Genomic DNA, 15523 nt, shown 5'->3' with positions numbered 1-15523 from the left:
AGCTAAAGGGAGAAATTCAGATTCTGTAGCTTAGTATGGCAGCATGGGATTGAAAACAAGCATATGGTTTGTCGTTTATTTTAACAATGAACAAACCTTGGAAAAGACAAAATATGAAGAACAGGGCTTCTGGATGCCTGAGTAAATTTAACGAGTGAGGAGACTTCCTTACTCTCTTGGAAGGAAGTGGAGAAGGAGAGTGGCAGGGTAGATTAATCTGCACTGAATTTTGTGTTGCTTGCAGTGAAGATTGCCTCTGATACTCATCTGCTCAGGTCAGGCTGTATCCAAGGACTGTGCTTGACAAAGCTTTTTTTAAATTGGTATTAAGCAGAGGGATATAAAGCAGAGCAGTCTCAGAACGGCTGTATCTTTTTCAGAAGAGTGGATGGCAGAGCATGAAGTGCTAATGTTTTCTTTTGATAAATAGGAGGACATCAAACAGTACAGCCTTCATTATTTGTTTGATGGATGCAATGAGGCTAAAGTATCCTGTCCAGAAAAGAACTACTGGTATCTTTCTGTATAGATCTTGCTTTAGAGTTGCTATAAAAACAGAAGAATTTAGTGACCAATCTTATATCGAGGCACAATTTCTCAGAACTTAAGTGCTTTCTGTATGAGTAAACATGTTGTTAACCTTTATTTGAATTACATTTCCCTTATTTCTCTTACTCCCACCTCCATCAAATGGCCCAGTCTGTAAATTAATATTCATTTGCTGTTCTGCCCTAAAAAGTATTTGCACCATTGATATGTACTGAGATTCTTAAAGAACTGATCCTGCCATAACAGCAGTCTCTTATACCTGTTGGATTTGGGGGCTTTTTTGTTTGGTTTTGGTTTTTTTTTTTTTTACTTTAAGGACAAATGGTGTGGTTTGGTTGAGCACCCTGCGAAAAGAGTAGAGTGACACTCTAATTGTCCCCACTTTGGGATTTACCAACAGTTAATGATCTTAGGTTTGTACCTCCCCTGTAGTTCCTCCACCGTCTTTCAGTTAGTCACTGTCTGAAAGTTGATTTGCTAAAAGTTGACTTGCTAAAAGTTTTATTGCAATTTAGTCTCTCATGTATTTCTCTGTCATGTGCTGCAGCACAAGTGGAGGTGTTGTCTGCTGCGCTCAGAGCATCCAGTTTGGATCCTCAGGAAGAGACAATGGCCAGCATCAGCAAGGGAACAGATTCACAGACTGAACTAACCATCAATGACCAACAGAGTTTTAAACCTATACTGGGTGATATTGTGCCTTTAATTGGTGATACTGTTGAGGTAAGAAGCGAGTTTTGTACTCTTTTTTTTTTTCCCCACTAGGATTTCCAGGGCTCCAGTAACAGAGCTGTATTTTGCATTTGTGTGGTGATTGCAGCCAATTGCTTCCTACTTTGGCTAGCTTGGCATTCGGGTTCTTTGGCTGGTATTAAAGTGCTAGCTACTAAAATAAAATGGGTTGTGTTGGGTGCCTTTGTTTTTGCCAGTTCTGTGCTTGTCCATGTAAATTTTTGAAATTGTTTCTGTTAAAATCTCTGTTGTGACTGTCGCGTTTGAAGATGTTTTAATGGTATTGCAGTTTACTGCTGTGAAATTGCCTTCCTTAAAACAGAGCCCTACTTAAAATAAGACAATCCTCTTCTCCGGTGCCCCCACATGAACCTGGAGAATGAGGTACTTTGTTCTCTTTGCTCCCTGTGAAATGATTTATAGTAGTTTACTGGTCTGCATAAGAGAAGTTCAGGACTTGCAATCTAAATGTCGTGTGGACTGCTGAAAGAGAAAGTGATTCTAGCAATCAGTAACATCTTAAGGATTTTGTACTTACTTCTTCAGCCCCCCACCACTGCCCCTTGCCTGACTGTAGCTGTGGGGTTTTAATACTCTTTTTCTGTTCTTTACTGTGTGACAGCCAAACCCACTGTGTTCACTGCATATAGTGCCACAAGTTCTGGTGGTATTAAAAGCTATGGCTATGCAGAAAGCAGTGGTTCCAAAATGTGCTCCATAAAACCACAGCGATTTGTTCAATCATATTGCTGAAATGGTATTTTCAGATGAAATTTTGATGTCTTTGAAACATCTAGGAGTTAGTGTCAGTTCAGTGCAAACATTTTCATCCTTCCTTAATTAGAGCAGTGTTTCTTGGTGACATTTAATTAACTTCTCACCTAAGCTGTTGGACTACCATCTAAACATATGAGGAGTTTAGGAATGTGACATTTACTTGGATACTGCTGATTATACACAATCATAATTTAACTCTACAAATGCAGTTGTTTTTTTTCCAAATGACCAACCTGCCCTGATTCCTTTATGTCAGGCTCGATATGCTTTTTTATCATAGGATCTGTTGTAGTCACTTCCTTCTAATGCTAATCTGCAAAATGACAGTGTAAATATATCCTCTGTCCTTAAGAATTTTTGGGGATGGTGAGGGTGGTGTTTGTTCAGAGGGACTTGTCCTACGTTTTATGTCTTTACAGAGTATGGTGCTGACAGAAAGTGTAACAACCTGTCACATTTCTAGTATATGTTGGTTTTGCATGTTTCAGTTTTATGCTTTGAATGAATGCTCTTAATCTGTCAGTTCCTTGTTTGTTACTGGCACTGAATCAAGTCCCCATTTCATAAGTGAACGGATATTACAGAGGTGACCTAGAATTCTGGGAATCAAGCTGTGATCTGTTGAGCAAGTAGACTGTTGCCCCTAGCAGTGAAGAGAGCTCTGATTTTCACAGGTGGTGGTTCGGGTTTTTTTTTTGGTTTAGTGGTTTTTTTGTTGGTGGTGGGTTTTTTGTGGTTTGGTTTTATTGTTGTTTCTTTACTTGTTTTTTTGTTTGTAAGTCTCAGCATAGCAATATGTCGACTGGGTACTTGGACACTTGACAAAAAAATCAAGCTAAAATATTTTATTTGAATGCAGCCTGCTCAGCTGTACACAGATACCACCAGGCAAAACACATTTTGCTTGTCCTTCGGTAGCTGTATTGGCTCCTGAAGGAGTTATTGCTATGTATTACTAAGAGGTTCTCTATTCAAATGAAATAAATGGTGTAACAGAGTGAACCAGTAAGATTTTGGGACATGAAACTTGCTTGTTGAAGGTAGATGTTTTATTTTTACTTGAGAGCCATTGTTTTTATGTTCTTTAGGTTGTACATTCTCTAAAAGGTTTGATAAAGAAATGTAAGCCTTAAGAATTCCCCAAGTCATATCCTCCCAGTGGATGGGTGTGGGAGTCCTTTTTTCCTTTTTTTTCATTAGAGAGAGAAAAGAATGAAAAGAAAAGGAAAGGAAACTGAATTAAAACCGGTCCACTCCTGTCAGGCACAAGTATCTCTCTTTAAGAAGAGGAGCTAAAGGAAACCTCGCCTTAGAGATTTGTAAGGCCATGACAAAGATTTTGCATCTCAGAGGTGATGGTTCGCCAGTTTGGTAGACAAGAAGCTTTCAGGTTAAACCCTGCTGAATTTCTATGTCCTGGCTCTCTGAAATGCTCAGTTTGGTGTGTGCCTGGAAGAAGTACAGATGGAACTTCATCTTCAGGAATAGAGATACTGCATAACTTAAATACTGACTGATGCTGTGGTTCTGTACGGAAGTTCTTCCTCTCTGAAATGCATATTTGACTTTAAAAGTGGCTGGGTAAAAATGTTCCCATCTTCAGTATATTCAGTGTATGTATATATATATATATATATATATATATATATATATATACTGACATACTTCAACTTAGTTCAATCCATAAAGTATGATTTTTATTTCGTATTTTTTAAACTTAGCCTTTTGGAACTGAGGTAACAGAGAACGTGTGTGATGGAGTCCTTTCATTTTTTTGGTAGCAGAATGGATGACTAACCTTTGTTCCTGTGCTCCTGGACAACTCATGAAAAGCACTGTGGATAGGGTGTGCTGACAGCTTTGTAATTTCTTGATTTGAAAGAGGTCAAAACTGGTGAATTTCTGGCAATACTGCAGATGATCTCTTTTTCTGGGGAGAAAAACCCAGCCAAATAAAAGGCTAAAAAAGAGTGAAGGAATTGACTGTCAAAGTAAAAATCCTGCAGAGGTTGCTTTCAGAGCCTCTGGAGGTTTTATAGTTGGAGTTGTATGCTGCTGGACACATTTAGTTGGGGAGTTATTTGCAGATATGTTGTTTCCTTGACTCTTTGGCACTTTCTTGCTGCTGCTTGATAAGCCTGGCAGGTGACATGGGCTGCTGTGCCAGCAATATGCAGTTGCCTCGCAGCTCTGCCTGGTCTTTATCACCTGTAATTATACCTCAGCAACTAAAATTACAGCCCAGTTCTTAGATAAAAGCAGCTCATGGGAGAGGAAAAAGCAACTGTCTGAAGTCAAACCAAGGAAGACAGATGGTATCCTGGAGGCTTTTTTGAAGAAGTCTATAGTTTGCTCGAAAATTCTCGTTGTCAAAATAATCTGAACAGCTGGTAGAGTAGCCATGTTCTCATTGCTTGTGTTGACCCTGGGACCTCACCCTGCAGCGTCTGTGAATAGATAGATACCTTGACTCAAATCTAGCAAAAATGCCTTTGTCCTGTGCCACCACGCAGCAACCTGATCTACTTTTCTAATATTCATCGCATACTTCTTGAAACTCATGGTTTATTATGCAGAGTCCATTGTATTTGGAGAGCTCCACTTGTATGGAAAGTGACAGTGCTACATCCCCTCAGCAGCACAGTTCATCACAGCATATGAAACCTCTGCTGCTTGGCAGAATTCTGAAACAGAGTTTCAGCCCTTATCTTCAAGGTCCAGATATGTAGCCAAGATGCTTGAATGATTGCTAAAAATTATTTTAATAGAACTGATGAGAGAGGTTATGACTGTTGTCAGCAGCTATGGCCAGCTAGGACTCCATATTATAAGGTGAAGCTTATCCATAGAGAAGATTGTAGAATAGTCACCTCTAGGAAATGAGCGACAGCATAAGTCTCATCAGTTTCTACTCTTCACTATGAGGGTGGCTTTGTTTTGACTTTTTTCTAGTACAAATCCAAAGCAACAAATCCAACAAAACTGGTTACAGGTGTTTTCTCATTTTCCATTCAGGAGACAGGCAGTGCAACCCATATGTTGGTTACATTTTCCTTAATGCGATCTCAAAGTTACTCCTCTCTTGTGATTTTTCATTCCATAAGAACCAAAATGGAGCAGAATAAGAAGAACCTCAGTTTGAAATTGAAAGCAAAAAGATTTATCTTTTGATTTTGGGCTGTAGCAAAATTGTATTTGATATTAAAACATATTTTCCTTTAATCTAAAAAAAAGACTCTAGATTAGAGCAACACTTCCTCATGTTGATATTTCTTTTGTGTTTAATCCTAGAGTGTATTTTGTGTGACCTTTTATTTTCTTTTTTTCACAGAGTATGGATTCTACACTTCACTATATTCATAATGATTCAGATTTGAGCACCAACAGTAGTTTCAGCCCTGAAGAAGAAAGAAAATCCAAAGTACAGGTAAACGAAAGTGACTTCTGGTTTTCTTATGTGTATCAGATAAGTGGAATTCTTTTTATGTGTATGAGGATCACCTTTATCCTTTTCTTTCGATTATTCCTGATGTGATATGGTTTCTATTAAATGAGCAAACCTCTTAAGTAGTTTTAAAATATTCCTTTTTTCCAGAGATAATGGCTTAGTTCAGCGGTTGTTTCTGTTATATTTATGCTTAAGAGATCACAGTAGTTTTTTGACATGAGGTAGCAGTTGTCATAGATTTCCAGGCTCTGGTTTCAATTGGTTTAATTTTCTATGGAAATGATGCTGTAATGGAAATTAGGTTATTGAGGAAAGAGGATTTTTTAATTACATGATTCGAGTGGAACTGCCCCCACCCCATGATAGCTTCTTGCAGAACAGTTGTGAAAGTATTTCATTGAGCTCCAACTGCCTCTCTGGTATTTTTTCCCAAAAGGAATCAAATGTTTGTTGTTACATAGTTTAGCATTAAGTGTGCCACCTTGCAGCACACTTGAGTGGGAACCTCAGTCCCTCTTGTTTCTTGTCAGCAAAGCTATTGCATGGCTGTGTCAGGGAAATATTCTTGTGCACCCCTTAGTAGAGTCAGTGCAAAGATAGTGGTGAAGTCAATGCAAAGAGATTTTCACAAAATTTTGATTCAGATGCTTTAGTTTCTCAGTGGACAGAAGGATTAGTCTTCACTGGAGATCTCTTTGTCTCCGGAGAAGCCTTTTCCTTCCTGTTGACTATTCAGGGAGTTTGGAAGCAATATTGAACACACAATACTCTGCTCCTTGTCTCCTCAAGGCATTTTGATTTAGTTTTCTCCTCTCCACCTTCCCAAGATTTTGAGAGAATTAAAAAGGTTTTTTTGAGCAAATATCATCATTTGCTGTTTTACCTATTATTATGGATGGGTTAAAATGGCCAGTTTGCACAACCCGTGAGCCTGAATGTTTGCAGAGAGGTAGAATGTAGTCTTTTAATTTTCTACTCTACCTAAGACAACTGTGATCCATTTGTTCTTCTGTTCTGTGGATCTGTATATTTTCAGATAGCCCCCAGTCATATCGTAGTTTCTTTGGAACCTTTGGGTGGAAATTAGGAAATACCAAATCTTTGTGCTCTTATTAAGACACTGTAATTAAGTAATATTTTATAGTTATGGTAGAAAAAAATGTTTGGTTTTTTTTCTGACAGTGTGCCCTGGAATTTTAGTAAGCCTTATGAGGATTAATTGAAAATAGTATAAAGGCTCTACCCTTTTGTTGCCTGCAGGATGTTGTACCTCAAGCCTTGCTGGATCAGTACTTATCAATGACTGATCCATCTCGTGCACAAACAGTCGATACCGAGATTGCCAAGCACTGTGCCTACAGCCTGCCAGGGGTGGCACTGACATTGGGCAGGCAGAATTGGCACTGTCTGAAAGACACCTATGAGACACTGGCATCTGACATGCAGGTAAGCTCAAGCAGCTCTCACAGCAAATGATCTGAACTTCTGTGATGTGACAATGAACAGTCTGAACCTCTGTGGTGATTTCTCTTGTTTACTGAGTTGGGTTGCCCTGCTTTTAACATGGAGCTTTCCACTGCTGATGTTAGTTATTTATATAAGGAATGAAGGTGTAATGGTTGTCTCAGAAGAAGCTGGGGGTGTGTTGTGCTCAGGTAGTAAGGAAATGGGGTGGTTAGAGTGGGAGGTGTATCTCCAGTAGGAAAGTGAGGAGTGGTCTCCGATTTCCTCTGCTTGCTTGAAATCTTATGGTGGTGTCTGGGAGTCTCATAGGTATGAGAATCTGGGCTGTGCTGCTCTGTGAGCAGACATTGCCCCTGCAGGCATGTCTGGAGCTCAGTGAGTCAGCCTCACACCAGGCCTTTGGTGCTGCATCCAGTTAGTCATAAAGGAATAACATCGCTTGTCACCACGCAGCATTGCCGCTTTAAAAACAAATGCTGGAAATAGCACCATTTTCCTTGTTGTCAGGTGGTAAGGAGGTGGCTTTGTTCATTTTGCTGTTGGTTTGCAGTTGTTTCCCAGTCCTCCCTTGTTTCCTTTTTTGGAGATGCTCTTTGCATTTTTTTAAATATTCTCAGACTACTTCACCTCTCTTGAACTTGCTGCTTGCAATGTCAGAGCAGCAGTTCTCAGTGATACACAGTGAACAGTTTTTACATGACTGTTGCTCATGTTTTCCAAACTCTTCTGCAGCCATTAAAAACAAACAGCTAATAAATTTAAAACACAACTAAAAACAAATTACCCTTTGTTCAAAACAGTCTGGTGTTCTTTGCCAGTCTAATCTGAATTAAGATCAAATCACCAAACCAGGGCAAAAGAACAGTACCCAGGCTAGTTGGAAAGTGCTGGCTAGAGAACAGATGCTGTTTTATTTTTAAAAGACTTATTTGAAATAGCTCCTCGATTAAAATAGTGCACCCTCAATTTAGGCTGTCTAAAAGCTCTACTGGTCTTGGGCTACTGAGCACTCAGTGTGGAAGAAACTTTACCTATTATGGAAGCTAAAATATCCCAGCTGAAATATTGTGGCATATATATTTTATTCTGCTTTATAAATTAAATGAGGGAGAGAGTAGTCATTGAAACTAATTTATACAAAAGAATTTAAAGCAAAAAGTAATGTGTGCAAGACTACTGATGTCAGGAATACTATTTTCCTTCCTGGCACCCATAAATTTAAAATATTTTCATTACTTCTGTTTGCCTGGTTCCTTGATATTCAGGTGGAAGAGATGATACCTGATTTGTCCTCTCTTTCCTTTTTTTTTTTTTTCTTTTAAATTTCCAATTTAACTTTCAGTTGTTACATAAGACACTTTGAAGATGTTTGTCAGTACTGTAGCTTGCTGGGAGTCCAGCTTGGATACTGACCCTCAATAGATGGTTAGAATAGAGCACTTCATATCAGTAACATTAATTTATTTATGTTGCAGTGGAAGGTTCGGCGGACACTGGCATTTTCTATACATGAACTTGCTGTCATCCTTGGAGACCAGCTTACAGCTGGAGATTTAGTTCCTGTCTTCAATGGCTTTTTGAAAGACCTGGATGAAGTCAGGATAGGTGTGCTTAAGCACTTGCATGACTTTCTGAAGGTATGTCTGTGTTCAACTCTGGTCAAGTGCAATGACAAGTGATTAATTTCTTTGTATGCACCTACTTTTTAACACAGCACTGCAGATGTCTGTTGAATACTAGAAAATATTTTACAGGAGATCTGTGTTGCTGATACTTTCTTTTCTCTTAAGAACCTTGTTTGTGCATGTTTATTCAATATATAGATGGTAGTGGGTGATTTTTTTGGTGGCTGTAACCTCTCTACACAACTTGTCAAATTTCTGTAAAAGTTTTTCTGTAACTGCTTCATTTTTGGAGCTGAAAGACAAAAATCATAAAGCTATCTTTACTGCCTATGCCTCTTGTTTCCTAGAGTAAAAGTAGAGGCTAGAGTAGATTTTGCTTTCAGTAGTGTCCCATGTGATTTTACCCTTAGGGTTTAGCCCAGGAAGGTTACACCATTGCTAAAGATTTGGGGTTTTTAAATAAAGATAGGTGTTTCATTAGCTGTATTTTAAAGCTCTTGTTCTATCTGGTGATTGTATCCTATAGTTTTTTATGCGTGTTTATATTTACTGTTACAGCTTCTTCATGTTGACAAGAGACGAGAGTATCTTTATCAACTTCAGGAATTCCTGGTGACTGATAACAGCAGGAACTGGCGTTTCCGTGCTGAGCTGGCTGAGTATGTTGTTTTCTGAATACTTGTTTTTATTGTTCTGGATATTCAAAATTGTGAAAATAATGTAATAGATGTTTTACTGTAATATTCTTAATTTCATTTTTCATTAGTAGATAGCCCTTATCCTACTCATCCCTTTGCTTAGAAATTCCCAGTAGTTGTATATCACCTATAATAGTTGGAGCTTGAATGTTTTCTTCCCATCGCTGTATATTGAAAGCATTACCTTTCCATAAAAGGGAAGCTGCCAAAAGTTAAGACCACATCTGTTGCTCTTGCAGTCGTTAGAAGTATTCTAGCTATTTGACTCCCAGTTGCTGTGTTTGATGGGTAGGCTGAAGTCATGATTATGAAATGGAGGAGATCAGGGTCTCGAGGGGACTGACAAAAGTGAGTAGCAGTGTAGTGGACCTTGGACTTCATCTGAGCAGACTTTTGCTCATGAAAGAGATGTATGTGAAAGTATAGGGAAGGTGCTGATAAGCTGGAGCAAGTTCAGCAGGCAGCCACCAAGGTGGTCAAGGCTGCAGCACTTACCCTGCGGGGAGAGACTGTGGCCAGGGCTTCTCTAGCAGGAAAAATGAAAGGAACATACAGTAATGACTAATTACAGTCTGTCTATTGAATTAAATTTTGAGAAACCTAGTTTAACAACTGATCATAATGGTTTTACTACATTTGAGTGTGATTTTGATTCAGCAGCTACAAATCACTTACCTGTTACTGCTGATATGAAGACATTCTCTCGACTGCCTGTAGTGTGTCATGTCACTTCTTTTGACATACTCTCTGCCATCCATGACATGTACTAATGTCTGAAACCTGCTGAAATCTCAATCAACTCTTTGTGAGTTGAAGAAGACTGGTAATTTCTCAGTTGTCCAGTACACTCTGAAGTAGAGCAAGTTTACTGATAAATCAGTGTACTTAAGTGACCGAGGATACTTATCAAACTAAGTCAGAGGGGTTGCTGTATAGCTGTACATGTGTTTTATGTGCGACGTGTCTTTACCAGGTATTCAGATGTTTGTGCATGCCCAGTGTCACAGCTGGCTCACTGTGCTGCACCTACGTTGTAGCTGTTATCAGGATCCCTGATAAATGTAGCCTTGGTCTCTTGCCTCTGCCTTAACTTTCCATTCTTCAAGCTCACACAGCGTTTTGCCAGTATTGTGAAAAAGTGGCAATTTAATATTTGCAAGTGACCCATAGTCAAACTGATGGCACTGAAAAATAGAAGATTTTGCTTCCCAGTAATTTTATTATAGCCACATTACATATTCAGTGCGTTATCATATAAATTATGATATTCAGTTAAGCTACCTTTTTTCTTATAATATACTCTGTTTGGTTTTTCTTCCATCTTGTAGGCAGTTGATCTTGCTTCTAGACCTGTACAGTGCCAGAGACATCTATGACTACTTGCGACCTATTGCTTTCAGCCTCTGTGCAGACAAAGTGTCTTCCGTCCGTTGGATTTCCTACAAGCTGGTAAAGCAATCTAAACAAATTTAGGATTTCAAACTTCTGTGCTTTGGTGGTCAGAAAAAAATTTTGAATTTTTTTTTTTTCTCATTTCTTCAAGGTTAGTGAGATGGTAAAAAAGCTGTACATGGCTTCAACATCAACCTTCGTGGTAGACCTCATGAATGAGCTTGTTGAAAAGTTCTGTAGATGCCACAAATGGTCTGGTCGGCAAACTTTTGTCTTTATTTGCCAGGTGAAATGTCTTTTTGGTTTGGTTTCGTTTTGGTTTTGGGAGGTGGTGATAGTGGTGGCCAGGATTACAGGGCCATGGCAAGGAACTCTCCAGCTGAATTTTGACAGTATTTTAATGGATATTTGAGAACTTGGTTTCCAAGGGAATAGTTTCATGGCTGCTTTCTCCTGTGTTTCTCCACTGATGAGCTTGAATACATCTTTAGCTTAGCATATTAGCACCAGGTCATCAATTCTGATGTTTAATATAGGGCAGAAACGTAACAAAATAATCCCTGAGTTGAGAAGTTTCCCTGAGCTTTGTTGATTTTTATAATATTCTGCAGTAGCCCACCATCCTTTTGGGTTACCCTTTAGAAATCAATCAGCAGGAGCTGCCTGTACCTCCTTAGCTGACTTGTGCAGCTTGGTCAAAACCAATGTATTCTCAGCAAAATAAGCAGAAGAGTTGAAACTAGCTGGGGTCCCACAGAAATGGTCAAATTTGGAGGGTGTAGCAGAGGTGCAGATTGGGAGCCAACATGGCTGCTGCCCAAGTGGGACAGTTCTTAAAAGTATTTGGAGAAATGTGAGCTTTGAACTTCCTTAGAGAAACATGGTTGGGAACAACAGATGTTTATTGAGATGAACCATTCTTGTTTTAATATAGTACCCAGGTAAAACAAAGTCTAAATCTCGAGAAGGATTGAAAAGGTCTTCTACTTTTCTTTCCTGATTTCAAATGGTACAGTCATTAAAAAGAAAAAAAAGGTAAGTTCCAGACTTTATTGGGCTTGTAACTGAGCCTGAATTTCCTCAACTCTAACTTTTGCTTCATTATGTATAGGTTTGTGCTAGAAAGTATTGTACCATGTTTTAAACCTTTGTGGATACTAACTACTGTATCCATGCTATGAAGTTAATAGGATCTGTTAGCTCTGACTGTGTGTTGGGATTTTATCCTCACTGTGCTGAAATTTAGTGAAATTGCTTCTGTGTTCCTGCCAGACTATCAGTGAAGATGATTGCCTGCCCATGGACCAGTTTGCTGTGCATCTGTTGCCACACTTACTACACTTGGCATCTGACAAGGTTCCAAATGTTCGAGTCCTGCTCGCGAAAACATTAAAGCAAACCCTTTTAGAGAAAGGTTAGTGGCAGAGAGAGTTGCAATGGGCTGACTGTGTGGGGATTTTTTTGTCCCTTCGCTTTCCTATAGTCAGCTGGAAAAGAAGACACAATATCAAATGTGGGCTGCTCTTGCTTTTACATTCTCCTTGGCGTGGGATGTTACCTTGGCTGAGATAAAACTATGACCCTTGTTGTGGTGTCAGACTTGCTGTTGTGTAATGCTGAGGAAATATAAGTTCTTGCTCATATGCCAGCCTGTTCTTTTGGTGTCATTTTCCTTGAAGGAACTAGTTTGTAGAGGTGTCACCAAAAACCAGAAATGAACAACTAGCAACTGTGAAGTTGTTGAGCAGTACCCTTTATTTGGTTAAAAAAAAAAATAAATCTGTTCATGTTCTGTGTAAAAAGAGTAAGAAAGAAAAATCCTTCCATACAAATTCACTGTCTGTTTTCTCACTGCGGGGAGAAGAGGTGGCTGCTTTGTGGTTTTTATATTTTATGGTAGCAGTGAGGAAAAAAGCTTCTCTGGGTTCTCTTCAGGGAAATAAGCTGCAACTCTCAAATTACAGACTTTGGAAAAGGCTTAGGAAAGCATCCCTGGTGCATAGCAGGTGCCAGAAGAGTCAGCAGTGCTCAGAGTCCAAAGCACTGTAAAGGAAAAGAGCATTAGAAATATTATGGTATTTTGTAAAACAGCAGAGTGTCCACACTTGGAACACTTCATCCAGTTCTGGTCGCTTTTCATTCTCAAAATCATGCACTGGCTCAAGGACTGCTGCAGAAAAATGCAGAATGCTCAAAATACTGGACAATGCAAAGGATGCCAACACAGCACTGGGCTGTTGTGAGCTGTCTTGTGCATGCCGAAGACTCTGAATAAGCATAAGGAGACAGTTAAGATGGATCTGTTGATGTGCAATGATTTATCCTTTGTTAACTTGTGCCAAGGATCTCACTGTTCTTCCTGCTGTCCTGTGGTATTGGTATTTTTGTGTAGTCCCTGTCTCAGAGATGTTCTGTGTATGATTAGGGATGTTGGATAGATTTTGAAAGGTGGATTTAAAAAATAAGTTCAGGAGTTTTTAAACCTCAGACCTAAACTGCTCTTCCTGTGAGCTTTTGGTAGTTAAGTTGCTTTTGTGCACCTTGTGTTCTGTAGTTTATGAAAACCGTCAGATGTTGGCACTTCTTCCACTCTTATGTTTTATCATTTGATAATCATTTGGCAAGGCTTGCAGTGAAATGGAGCAGCATGGCCACAAGCTGGTGATATTTTCTCTCTGTCCTAAATACAGGCACACTCCTCTTGAGCCATTTGCAGGTTTTTTCTTCCTCTTTGGCGATGGAGTCTGTCACACTTTTGTACTGAAGGACCATAGAAATCCTGTACTCGAACAGCACCAGTAGAGAAACTGTGCTCTGTAAGATGGAATAAATTTTTTTAAAAGATGAATTCATAGGTATATTCAGACATGCATTTTGAGCCCGCCCAGATATTCCAGTTTGACTGTAAGTGTGCGCTGTGCTCTGAAATTTTGTATCTCATGGTAGTATGCTGAGGTTTGCATTGAACCATCTGCTGTCTTCTCCTCCCATAAGTCTTGTGCATTTTCTCTTACAGAATATTTTCTCAATTCTGCCAACTCTCATCAAGAAGCTGTGGAACAGACAATTATGGCGCTTCAAATGGATGAGGACAGTGACGTCAAGTATTTTGCAAGCATCCACCCTGCCAGTACCAAAATTGCAGATGATGCCATGAGCACTGCTTCTTCAACTTATTAATGACTTCTAAATGTTGCTATAATTAAAAAAAAAAAAATTAAACAAACTATCCTCAAATGCTTCTAAAATGGTTGATTTAGAACAACCTCTTTGGAAGGAGGGATTTCTTGCCAGATTTAAAAGGTGGATATTATCTAAACCAGGGATTTTAAGTCAAGAAAAAGTAAACATACCTATGTCAGCTTGACTTTAGAAAAACACTGCTCAGAGGATTATTTTTGCCACCGAAGCCTTAAATCTTCTGTCTTCCTGAACAAATGAAACTTGAATTGGCAGATCATTTTCATTGTAGAAAGGATGTGATTTCCAGAGACCTGCATTGTTTCTCCTGAGGAGTTAACTTAGCAAGTATTTTCTGTAGCAACTGATAGATGGCATGGCCGGAGAGGCAAATTTGTACCAGGACGTGAGACCTCCAGTATTAGCGCTAAAAGTTTTTATCATTCGAGGACTTGATCTGTGTGCAGCTGGGCACACCCTTAAGTGGGAATAGCTTTGATGTTTGTAAATGAGAAAAAGTAGAAATTTGGATTTCTCTTAAGGGCTCAGTGCTAACACTAAACTAGAATCTGATTTTAATCCTTAAATGCAGCATATTGCTGTACCCATTAGCAGAAAACTTTGCTGAGTACCTGTGTCCTAATTATTTTCATGCTGGTCATGACCTAAAGGCAATTTATTAGCACATGTACTTTGAGTCAGGTATTTTTAACTTGATCATGATCGGCTCTGAAGGTGCAACTTTTTTTCTTCATATACTGTACATATCTGTGAGCCTCCTTGGAGTGCTGCAGTCTTTAATCATGTTGTTTAAAAGCTGTTGTGATACAAGTTGTTCTCTACTTGTCCAAATAAAATTTATTAATAAGATTGAAAAAAATCTTGTGACCTTTTTAAGACATTAAAAGAATAAGTTTGAAATTTAAGTGGCCTTTTTCTTTCAGTTCTCTACACTTCGATGGCTATTTCAGGGGCAAGGGGTTTGCTTAATGATTGTGAAGAATTTTGCATTTTGAGATGGAATATACTACGGCATAGATGTACTTTGACTGTGTAGCTGAGGTTTTGGTAGTTTCTTCCAAGCATCCCTGTTGTGCTTGGCAACCTGTTACTGCAGCATGAAATGGCATCTTGGCTGGAAGTAAGTCTGAATATCCACCTCAGTCCAGGTTTACAGGAAACCGTGAGGTCAAACTGCCTTTAACCTGCCTTCAGACTGTTGACTACTTTGTTTCCTCTCATTTAAAATTACTGATACCGTATCTCCTGTGTCTTCCAGGGGCAACTTGCTTAAATCACCTTTCTTCCAGCCTGTGAAACCCAAAGTGTGTGTGAAGCGGTTTTTTTCCCTGAGGAGGTAGAAATGGCTGTGGCAGCTTGTCTTTGATGTATTGTAGCAGAGCACTTTCATTTATCAGTCAGGTACCTGATGCCCTGGCAGTTGAGCCTCAGGCAGGTGTCTCATTTTTATTTTTTTTCTCCCTCCTCTTTTCTTGGGAAAATAGATTTTTTTGCAGTTTCTTTTGTTGTAAACAGGAAGTTGCTATTTACTCCCCAGAGGTTGCGTTTGTACTCCTAGCACAGCCATGGAGGTGGTTAAGATTCAGAGTCATCTCTGCCTTTAAGTGTGATGGGTTTGGGTTTTTGGAGGGTTTGTT

General features: G+C 39.2%; 1 protein-coding gene across 11 annotated transcripts in view; it reads left to right on the top strand.

Annotated features, from left to right (window-relative positions):
* The window catches only part of PPP4R1 (protein phosphatase 4 regulatory subunit 1), a 65246-nt gene extending 50516 nt beyond the window's left edge, over positions 1–14730 (top strand). For all 11 annotated transcript variants that reach the window (XM_032688339.1, XM_032688366.1, XM_032688349.1 and 8 more), the window contains 9 exons: positions 1097–1272; positions 5390–5485; positions 6767–6952; positions 8446–8607; positions 9154–9254; positions 10622–10742; positions 10837–10971; positions 11958–12099; positions 13702–14730. In XM_032688339.1, coding sequence (XP_032544230.1) covers positions 1097–1272; positions 5390–5485; positions 6767–6952; positions 8446–8607; positions 9154–9254; positions 10622–10742; positions 10837–10971; positions 11958–12099; positions 13702–13865 — 1283 coding nt within the window. In that variant the 3' untranslated portion in view covers positions 13866–14730. The remainder of the gene's footprint in view (positions 1–1096; positions 1273–5389; positions 5486–6766; positions 6953–8445; positions 8608–9153; positions 9255–10621; positions 10743–10836; positions 10972–11957; positions 12100–13701) is intronic.
* Positions 14731–15523: the final 793 nt, after the last annotated feature.

Source organism: Chiroxiphia lanceolata, chromosome 1, assembly GCF_009829145.1.
Source record: "Chiroxiphia lanceolata isolate bChiLan1 chromosome 1, bChiLan1.pri, whole genome shotgun sequence".
Lineage (NCBI taxonomy): Eukaryota > Metazoa > Chordata > Aves > Passeriformes > Pipridae > Chiroxiphia > Chiroxiphia lanceolata.
This window is presented reverse-complemented; position numbering and strand designations above follow the sequence as displayed.